The sequence below is a fragment of the Vanacampus margaritifer genome, chromosome 2 (genome assembly GCF_051991255.1).
Source record: "Vanacampus margaritifer isolate UIUO_Vmar chromosome 2, RoL_Vmar_1.0, whole genome shotgun sequence".
NCBI lineage: Eukaryota > Metazoa > Chordata > Actinopteri > Syngnathiformes > Syngnathidae > Vanacampus > Vanacampus margaritifer.
In genome coordinates, this window is record NC_135433.1 from 44,179,504 (window position 1) to 44,190,697 (window position 11,194).

The 11,194-nt window shown below is 46.6% G+C and overlaps 1 protein-coding gene across 1 annotated transcript in view; it reads right to left on the reverse strand.

The window, feature by feature from the left end:
- cdh2 (cadherin 2, type 1, N-cadherin (neuronal)) overlaps positions 1-11,194 on the reverse strand; it is a 68,952-nt gene that overhangs the window by 4,701 nt on the left and 53,057 nt on the right. The window contains exon 15 of the mRNA XM_077556405.1: positions 7,546-7,710. Coding sequence (XP_077412531.1) covers positions 7,546-7,710 — 165 coding nt within the window. The remainder of the gene's footprint in view (positions 1-7,545; positions 7,711-11,194) is intronic.

An 11,194-nucleotide genomic window follows, 5' to 3' on the forward strand; every position in this document is an offset into this window, starting at 1 on the left:
GCCTCTTGCTCTTCAAGAGATTTGAGAGCGCGTGGTAGCGATACCTTGTCATCTTTAATCTAGATAGCAATCTGGGGCTCATGAATAAATACTCATGGAGAGCACTGAGCACATCTGTGGCTTGGGCAAAAGGAAGAATGTGTTTGTCACGCACGTGTGGCTTTTATCTTGCGCTCGGCTTTGAAAGATGGCCCTCGACATTCCCAGAAATCTTCATCGCGCCCTGAGAGCTCCTGACTATTGATTTTCAAGACTCCCCTCCCCCGAGGGTGCTCCAAAGACTTGATGGATGGTAATGTAGGCGTCGACATTGCGCTTTGGCCACTGACCACTTCGGATATGAGCCCTGTCGTTGCCACCCCCCAAATAACAAATGGATGAAAGAGTCGCGGGAAGCATTCTCAGTGCTTTTTCCAAAAAGAGACAGATTGATTTAAAGTGTCTAGACAATAAGCAATTACTTCCCACTTGTTAGCCATTGTCAAGTGTTTGCTGCGGGCCTGATAATCTAGAGGGGAATATTACACATGGATCGTTCATTACAATTACAAGCGTAATTGCTCTGCTGGTTATAGCCCACCGACCGCCACGTCTGCAGCCAAAACGCCACGAGCAGCTTCATAAGGTTAGACAATCACGCAATGCAATTTTATTCCGGGCACAGTCATCCACTTGTTGGCTTGACTCACAGACTTTTTGCACCCGCCACAGTGACAGCCAAACAAACCACAGTTAGGGGACTCGACATGACGACTCATCTATACTAGCTGGAAATCAGTGGTTCTTTCCCTCTGTTTTTTGGAGGGGGGATTCGAGTCTAGTTATGCTCCAATAGTCATTGGACTTCGGTTTAAGTTTGAGATTCTGCCCTAGTTTCCTGCTATCAGACCCTACACAGAGGTAATAAACCACCTTTAGAAGGTTTGAAGATGAAAGTCATCTAATGGGCAATGACAAATCAGTGGTTCTCCCTCTGGTCACTAGGTTCTAGTCCCGGTTGAGTAGTCATATGGGGATCAATTCAGACTCATGGTTAGTAGTAGTGCAACGGATCATCATTGATCCGTGGTCGGTTCAGATCAGGCCCTATAGTTCGGATCTCCCACGATCCTCGAAATGGTTGGTGGGGGAAAAAAAAAAACAGTGCGCATTCACAATGGACAACATTCAGACATGTCAAGGAAGCTGAAAACATACTTAACGTAACACGTTAAGCCTAACTAGCTAACTATAGCCTTAGGACACTTTTACTTTGAAGTTGGCCCACGTCGTGGCGTGATGGCTAGCTTGACTTCTCTTTTAGAAGTCCAGGAGTTCTTTATCGTAGTTTTGATTGACAATGTAGTTGCGATCAACATCAACAAAATGGTATCCCAAACTCATATTCAATCGCTAATTTAGTACGCCAAGAAATCACTAAATAATTACACTGTCATTGTGTAATACGGCAGAAGTCTCTGAGGTAAGTGTCTAGCGGCTAACTGTTAGCATTACCAATGAGTGTCTGGCTGATAGCTGTAAGTGAGTTTAACAGCTGGTACCTGATGGCTTACTTGAATACTTTTTTAGTATCCTGGACCAAAGCTACTTTGTAATTCCCTTTCCATGTTTAAAAGAACAGGCTGTGCACTTTGAGGCCTTTTTATAATTATTAAAAAAATAAAATAAAAAATAAATCGAACTTCCTCATTTATTTTATGAAACATGTTTCCCCATTAAAACAACAACAACTACATTCAACTCAAAATGTCAAACATAGCCATCTAGATTTTACGAACATAACTTTAAGCCATTAAAACTTAATACTGTTATTTTACACATGGACCATGTATAAAATAAGAATGTTTCTGCCTCATATCACACTTAAAATTGTGTTTGTAAATCCTCAAGGGCTATCTCAGAAAAAAAATAAATAAAAAAATTTGGGCTGTTTTACAAAATAAATGAAGACAAAGTATTAATTATCTTTTCTTTTTTGTTGATCCGAAAAACGATCCGATCCGTGGCTCAAATACGTGATCCGATCCGAACCGTGATTTTTGTGATCCATTGTACCACTAATGGTTAGGATTCTGGATTATTGGGTCCCTAGGGATTATCTGATGTCTTGTTCTGTCTGAAATAAAGGTAAAGAAAAAGGCTCATCTATTGAGAGCCACTAATCAGTGGGAGTCTCGTCATGCCCAGGTATAGGGACCCGGTTGTAGTTGTCAGCTGCCTTCAATGCCAGCACTGTAAGAAGGTTTTTATTTTTGAGTTTTAGTGACAGTGGAATCTGGGACAAAAAAGGCAACATTCTCTGGGCACAGAGCTTTTCTGGGTCGCCACTCGCTGTGACTGCGAGGTCTTGTCCAACAAAATGAAAAATGGTGGCGATTGTTGTCTATCGCAAAACATCGCTTCCCTCCGTTACGGGGCACAATGGCGACAGAGGTGTGAGAGATGGATAGCCTGACAGCAGAGTGCTCTTTTAAAAACATGGTTGCCATCCAAAAAGTAGGCGCGGAGTGCGTTTATAATGCTGTGAACGTCTTTTGATGCTGGTGAAAAATACATGACTGCGCTTTTCATTTGACATTCTCCCTTCAAGCTGGAGTCAATGATGGCCTTAGGCACTCTCAACATGTATTTTATTCTCTCTCTCTCTCTCTCTCTCTCCTGACACATCTACTTCTGTAGGGGGGCAAATAATCATTACATTATAGTGTGTAAGCATCATGTTCTCTTCTTCCTTTATACATGTCTGAGTAGATGTGTGCAAGACTCCAACAATCAGATGCAGAACAATCGGAATCATTCATTGATTGAGTCGGCATCATGCAGAGTTCTATAAACCAAATTGTTTAGTATCAGAAAAGTTCCATAATGAAATCTGACTTTCATTCATTTCATTATGCACCCTGGGATTGGATTTGTTGCCGCAGCAAAACAACCCATCTTTTCCATAACTTGGAATGGTTTCTTGCTTCTTTACACGCATAAGCAATATTAGTATTAGTTTATCCACTGGTGGCTTTTACAAAGAGTAGGAAGAATACGGAACACTTGAGACATAAATGTTGGATGTTATATGTCACGCCCTATGTCATTAATTATACTTTTATATAGGGGTGGACAAACTTTTGTGCACAAGTGCAGCTGTCCGTGAATGTTGATTTCCCATCAGGCTTCGCTCAAGGTCGCAACGTTTCCTAAACATTCTCTCTTGTCGCAAGGAAATTTTGAACATCCCTGGGGCAAGAAAAAACATTACAACTTTCTTGAGAACCATTTAAACTGTTAAGAGAACGTTTGCGAACCTTGAACGATTCCTGACGGGAGTGTGTACAGTCGCTACGGCCCGTATCCCACTGAGGGGGCGAACATTTGCGAGTGTTCCCCGAGGTTGTGAATGCGCGTTCCCGCCAGGGTTAATCACAGGTTAGTTCAAGGTTCACTAAACGTTTGCTTTCTTGTTGCAGGGAAATTTAGTTCAGGTTTAAGGTTTGAACGTTTGCAAACTTGAACGAACCCTGACGTAGGCCTGTGCAATTAATCGAAATTCAATTACAATTTCAATTATTACAGAGGGGGGCCCCGGTGACCCGCGTCCGGGCAAGGGAAACGAAGATCCAAGGTTTGTGTTCATCATTGGGGTCGTTTGAGCCATGCTTTGTCTGGTCTCTCACCTAGGACCTGTTTGCCTTGGGTGGCCCTACCAGGGGAATGAAGCCCCGGACAACATAGCTCCCAGGCTCATTGGGACACGCAAACCCCTCCACCACGATAAGGTGATGACACCTGGAGGTGGGGCTCGAAGGCGAGCGTCTGGTGGCCGGGCCTATACCCATGGGGACCGGCCGGGCACAGCCATGGGCTCACCACCGGTGGAAGGGGCCCAAGGGGTCGGGTGCGCAGTGAGTTGGGTGGCAGCCAAAGGCGGGGGCCTTGGCGGTCTGACCCCCGGCTACTGAAGCTAGCTCTGGGGACATGGAATGTCACCTCTCTGACAGGGAAGGAGCTCGAGCTGGTGTGCGAGGCTGAGAAGTTCCGACTAGATATAGTCTGACTCACCTCCACACACGGCTTGGGTTCTGGTACAAATCCTCTCGAGAGGGGCTGGACCCTCTTGCACTCTGGAGTTGCCCACGATGAGAGGCGCAGAGCAGGTGTGGGCATACTCATTGCCCCCCAGCTAGCCGCCTGTACGTTGGGGTTTACCCCGGTGAATGAGAGGGTAGCCTCCCTCCGCCTTCGGGTGGGGGGACGGGTCATGACTGTTGTTTGTGCTTATGCACCGAACAGCAGCTCAGAGTACCCACCCTTTCTGGAGTCCTTGGAGGGTGTGCTGGAGAGCGCACCCCCTGGGGACTCCCTCGTTCTACTGGGGGACTACAACGCTCACGTGGGTAATGACAGTGAGACCTGGAGGGGCGTGATTGGGAGGAATGGCCCCCCCGATCGAAACCCGAGTGGTGTTTTGTTATTGGACTTCTGTGCTCGCCACGGACTGTCCATAACGAACACCATGTTCAAGCACAAGAGTGTCCATATGTGCACCTGGCACCAGGACACTCTAGGCCGTAGTTCGATGATCGACTTTGTAGTCATGTCATCGGACTTGCTGCCGAATGTGTTGGACACTCAGGTTAAGAGAGGGGCGGAGCAACTGATCACCACCTGGTGGTGTGTTGGCTCCAATGGCGGGGTAAGATGCCGGTCCGACCAGGCAGGCCCAAACGTACTGTGAGGGTCTGCTGGGAACGTCTGGCAGAACCCCCTGTCAGAAAGAGTTTCAACGCCCATATCCGGCAGAGCTTCTCCATTGTCCCGGGGGAGGCGGGGGACATTGAGTCCGAGTGGACCATGTTCCGCGCTTCAATTGTTGAGGCGGCCGATCGGAGCTGTGGCCGTAAGGTGGTTGGTGCCTGTCGTGGCGGCAATCCTCGAACCCGCTGGTGAACACCAGCGGTAAGGGATGCCGTCAAGCTGAAGAAGGAGTCCTATCGGGCCTTTTTGGCCTGTGGGACTCCGGAGGCTGCTGACGGGTACCGGCTGGCCAAGCGGAATGCGGCTTTGGCGGTCGCTGAGGCAAAAACTCGGACATGGGAGGAGTTCGGTGAGGCCATGGAAAACGACTTCCAGACGGCTTCGAGGAAATTCTGGTCCACCATCCGGCGTCTCAGGAGAGGAAAGCAGTGCACCGTTAACACTGTGTATAGTGGAGACGGGGTGCTGTTGACCTCGACTCGGGACGTCGTGAACCGGTGGGGAGAGTACTTTGAAGACCTCCTCAATTCCACCAACACGCCTTCCTTTGAGGAAGCAGGGTCTGGGGACTCTGAGGTGGGCTCCCCTATCTCTGGGGTCGAAGTCGCCGAGGTGGTTGGAAAGCTTCTCGGTGGCAGGGCCTTGGGGGTGGATGAGATCCGCCCGGAGTTCCTAAAGGCTCTGGATGTTGTGGGGCTGTCGTGGTTGACACGTCTCTGCAGCATCGCATGGACATCGGGGACGGTGCCTCTGGATTGGCAGACCGGGGTGGTGGTTCCCCTTTTTAAGAAGGGGGACCGGAGGGTGTGTTCCAACTTTAGAGGGATCACACTCCTCAGGCTCCCAGGTAAGGTCTATTCAGGGGTGCTGGAGAGGAGGGTCCGTCGGGAGGTGGAATCTTGGATCCAGGAGGAGCAGTGTGGTTTTCGTCCCGGCCGTGGAACAGTGGACCAGCTCTACACCCTCAGCAGGGTCCTCGAGGGTGCGTGGTAATTCGCCCAACCAGTCCACATGTGCTTTGTGGACTTGGAGAAGGCGTTTGACCGTGTCCCTCGGGGAGTTCTGTGGGGGGTGCTTCGGGAGTATGGGTTACCGAGCCCCCTGATACGGGCTATTCGGTCCCTGTACGACCGATGTCAGAGTCTGGTCCGCATTGCCGGCAGTAAGTCGAATTTGTTTCCTGTGAGGGTTGGACTCCGCCAAGGTTGCCCTTTGTCACCGATTCTGTTCATAACTTTTATGGACAGAATTTCTAGGCGGGGGTCCGGTTTGGTGGCCTCAGCATTGCATCTCTGCTTTTTGCAGATGATGTGGTGCTGTTGGCTTCTTCAAGCCGTGACCTCCAGCTCTCACTGGAGCGGTTCGCAGCCGAGTGTGAAGCGGTTGGGATGAGGATCAGCACCTCCAAATCCGAGACCATGGCCCTCAGTCGGAAAAGGGTGGAGTGCCCTCTCCGGGTCGGGGAGGAGGTCCTGCCCCAAGTGGAGGAGTTCAAGTATCTTGGGGTCTTGTTCACAAGTGAGGGTAGGTTAGAGCGGGAGATCGACAGGCGGATCGGTGCAGCGTCTGCAGTGATGCGGACGCTGTAGCGGTCCGTTGTGGTGAAGAAGTAGCTGAGCCGAAAGGCAAAGCTCTCGATTTACCGGTCGATCTAAGTTCCTGCCCTCACCTATGGTCACGAGCTGTGGGTCGTGACCGAAAGAACAAGATCCCGGATACAAGCGGCCGAAATGAGTTTCCTCCGCAGGGTAGCCGGGCTCTCCCTTAGAGATAGGGTGAGAAGCTCGGTCATCCGAGAGGGACTCAGCGTCGAGTCGCTGCTCCTCCACGTTGAGAGGAACCAGTTGAGGTGGCTCGGGCATCTGGTTCGGATGCTTCCTGGACGCCTCCCTGGGGAGGTGTTCCGGGCATGTCCTACCGGCAGGAGGCCCCGGGGACGACCCAGGACACGCTGGAGAGACTATGTCTCTCGGCTGTCCTGGGAACGCCTTCGGGTCCCGTCGGATGAGCTGGCTGAAGTGGCTGAGGAGAGGGAAGTCTGGGCTTCCCTGCTAAAGCTGCTGCCCCCGCGACCCGACCCCGGATAAGCGGAAGAAGACGGACGGACGGACGAATTATTACACTCCACAATTCCAAAATCACCATAATCATGAAAAAAAGCTCAAATTTTTGAGTTGTATATATTTGCACCTTTTAAAATTTTTATTGTAACTAATTTTATTTTTTCATCCAAAACGAACTTGCAGAATTATAGTGTTTCAAATAATTTTATTTGTCTTAATATTTTTTTATTTGTGTTTTACATTTAAACATTTTCTTGTTTTGTACCAAAAAATAAATGATCATCCTACTGCACAGTGCACATGCTGCACTCCAACTTCAAATTTTTGCCAACATAAATAAATAAATATATATTATTATAAATTCTGTTTGGCCCAAAATAAACTTACATAATTATAGTGTTTCTATTTTTTTTTAATTGTTTTTTTATATTTTTAAATGTGTAAACATTTTCTTGTTTTGTACCCAAAAAATAAATGATCGCCCTATTGCACAAGAAGAAATATAAATAATCACTTGAATAATCGTGATTTCAAATATTGCCAGAATAATCGTGATTATTATTTTTTCCATAATCGAGCAGTCCTAATGTAAAATCAATATTCGATAGTGTCGCAAATGTTCGTCCCTCAGTGTGATACGGGCTTAAATAAATAACCAAGACATTACAATAATCTTGTTGATATAATTCTTGGAAAGATTTTGCAGACAGTGTTTATTTATTTATCTTTTTACCTCATTGATGAAATCTCCAATGTCTCCAGGGTGGGGGGCAGCAGACCTCATGGGGTACTGCGGCTCGGGGTGCAGGGGTCTCTCATCAAGACGTCGGATCCCTACAGGCTTGATGGCATCGGGTTCCAACGTGTCCGGCTGCTGGAGCTGGCTCAGGTCGTAATCCTACAGAAGGGATGGAGGGAGGGGTGGCGTCAATGAGTGTGTGATGAGACCACCAACCTGAGAGTGCTTATTGTGCTGTCAGTGTAACAGAACATTCTGAAACGGTTACTGGAAAGCCGTGAAGTCATCAGACACGTCATGCGAATGTAGTCACAGGAAGGGCAGACTCTAATCAATGGCCAGACGCGGCATGGTGGCTATGCATAAGCCAGGGCTAATCCTATTAACATTACCAAGGCAACGCTAAGTCATGGCCGGGAGAGGGAGAGAATGGCCGGATGGTATCAACGCAACCGAAGATACGGCGTTCCTAATAAGCATGCGTGAAGGATGGTCCCTAATCCGTCCATCTCTAATATCCCCTTTCAATACAGGTGTCTTTGCTCAGTTACTACACACGTACTTACAGCTTCTTGCCCACAGTGTGATGTATAAATGAAAAGTACACCTACTCTACTCCACAAACATCAGTATCATCTCTTGTCTGACTCCATTACTCATGTGTATGCACATGCCAGCAAGCCCCGAGGCTTCGTTGGATCAAAACAGTGGTCATCACACAAGAATGTCATCTATTACAGGCTGACTCCTGCCAGTGTATTTTTTTGTATTTTTTAGGTCAGACACCAGAGGGGGTCACAGGAATTTAGACACTACCAAATTGACCATACCAAGCAAGAAGGCCTAATGACAGAGCAACAGAGGGACCACACATTCACGCACACAGCCCCAGCGCTAATGACCCACATTCAACATGGCACAGTTTTGAAAACACATTTTCATAACTTGTCATTCTTTGGATAAAAAAATAATTATTTGGAGATTGTTAATGATGGAGTTCTGTTCCTACGGCAGTGACGTAACTTGAATTTGTATAAGTCATAAGGCACAGTAAACAATCCATCCATCCATCCATTTTCGTGACCGCTTATTCCTCACAAGGGGTTTGGGGTGCTGGAGCCTATCCCAGCTGGCTTTGGGCAGTAGGTGGGGTACACCCTGAACTGGTTGCCAGCCAATCACAGGGCACACAGAGACGAGCAACCATCCACACACACACAAGCACACCTAGGGACAATTACTCAATTAACCCAAGTAGGCCTGCGCAGTTCGAGGCGTGCCGCCACGTCGGGTGGACTTAAACCTTTGACTCCGCCCACACGGATTTTTAAAAATGGTTTAAACAATTTTTTTTCCAACAAAATTTTCAGATTTAATGATGCGCCGTCTTATGACGTAAAGTTTTTTTTCAAAACACATTCTGGAGCATCGGAAATTACAAACACTCAACCATCAGTCAGCCAGGGCAGAACTAACAAAACTGTTTGAGGAAGAGGCCGAAGTGCAATAACTACATGTCCTCAGCAGATAGCACATCCCTGGACGGTTGAGGTTAGTATTTCGGTTTTGGTCAGTTATTAATTTCCGTTGTTCAATAAAGTGTTCAAACAATACTGTAATCGTGATGTGGTAGGGTTATGGTTATAAGATGGCACGGTAAACATTCACTAACCTGTTGTAAGTAGTAAAGTCATGAAAATTAAAAATACTTCAGTACATATTTGTATGAAAAAGACTAAAAAACAACAACAAAACAACTTGCTGTTCAGAAATTTGACAACAAACATTGTAAATGATATCGAACCCTTCTGTTTTGAGTCCCGCATGAGTATGTCACTTACTAAAGCACGCTGTCTGAGTTAGTATGCAGGCGACTGATCAGTTTGTTTACCACAACAGCATGCTGGTGCAGCTATATAATCAGAAGTTTTCTCTGAGCTCAATTTGATCATCTGTCTGCCTGTGATAGTGACTGCTTCAACTGTGCAGCAGCAGCTAAAATCATACACTGTGAGAGCACCAAATGGACTGACACTTCAATTTCTTCCCTGGTGGGAGATAGGGAGAACAGAGGTGGGTATTATACAGACCACAGCGCCGGGAAAGTCGGGTCCTTTTTTTTGCCAATACTGACTCACTGGACAGCGCAGACAAGGCCATTTTATCCTGCTGTCCTTTACGCCATTTAAAATGGAAAATTTGTTCGCTCTCAATAAACGGCAGCCTGGACTTAATTTGCTTTCGAGCAGCGTTACTTTCCTTTTCGACACGTCCTGCTCTACAAATTTTGTGCTTTTTATGTGTGGCCATAAATACAGAGGAAGCGCTCTCTCTCTGCCTGCAGATGTTTTGACAGTATTGTAGTCATATTGTTACCTTACTACAGAGCTTCATTATTGGCGCACAGCAGATGCCTGTCTCCAAATGACATCAGCGCACCAATTATAAGTCTCCGAGGCTAATTTGCCGCTGTGTCGGGTCAGAGCGGGGTCTCTCGCTTATTTGTGCAATATGCGAACCGCTGCCGCACTTGAGCCGGTGAGAGAATAGCCTATGTGGAATAACACTTGCCTTTTTTTCCCTCCATGAACTGATTCTGTTGTGCTAACAAGGGGTCATTAGGACAATTGAATTTGTGTCGCTACATGCCTGATCAGCGCGACGAGATGCAGAGATGCGACTTTATTTATGCCTCGGGCCTTTGTTCGGGATGGGGGTGCGAGTGTTTGGGTTGTAAAGTGAAAAGCAGTTGCAGTGGAGAACACACGTCCAATATTTCCAGAACCAACTGGACCGTAGTGTGTTTAAATGATTGATTCTATTGTTCTGTTTGCCCTTATGCAGAACCTTCACAGTTGAATTGTCAAACTCCCCATTTAGTGATAGACGCCGGAGTTGTAAACACATATAATGCCGTTTTGCTACTTAATGCTTTTATGCACTTCAACAAGAGTTCTCAATAGGGGGCTTCTATACAATCAGAGACTTAACCAGTTAAAATTCTGGGAATTACCATAATTTTCAGACAATTGGGCACATCGTATTAGGCGAAATATCAATGATCTTGTCTATTTTACTATATTTTCCATTCATAAGGCACTCCGGGTTATAGGGCAAAAATTTTTTTTGTGATGCATTGTATGTTGAATAGTTTATTCTAATTGTACTGTAAGATTAGCGCTATTATGCTAGGTTATACCGGGTAGGGCCGCATGTCTTGCTTGCTTCTGTTCATCGTGCAATTACACGGGGGTTGGTTGGAGCAGAGGAGGGGATCCTCCAACAATTCAAATAAAGAAGTTTGAACATCCAAGCCAATCTGGTGACTGTTGTTTGTGTTGTTACCTTGGCTAATGCTAAATGCTATCTTGGTTGACAGTTCAACAGCTGTAAACAATCCAATGCAGTCACCATTATCGAACCTTTTTTGCTCAGTCTCGGCAGGAGACCGCAGCATTAGGTTAGTAGGTTATTTTCCATGACTCTTTCGGTACGGAAACATGACGAAATCATACGCCTGCTAGCCATTAGATGTGGATGAGAATAAGAACGCGAACATAGTAGAAAAGTAATTTGAATTAAAGACGACGAACTGAAAAGCCATTCATGCATAAAGCACGTTGGATTACAATTTTTGATAAAA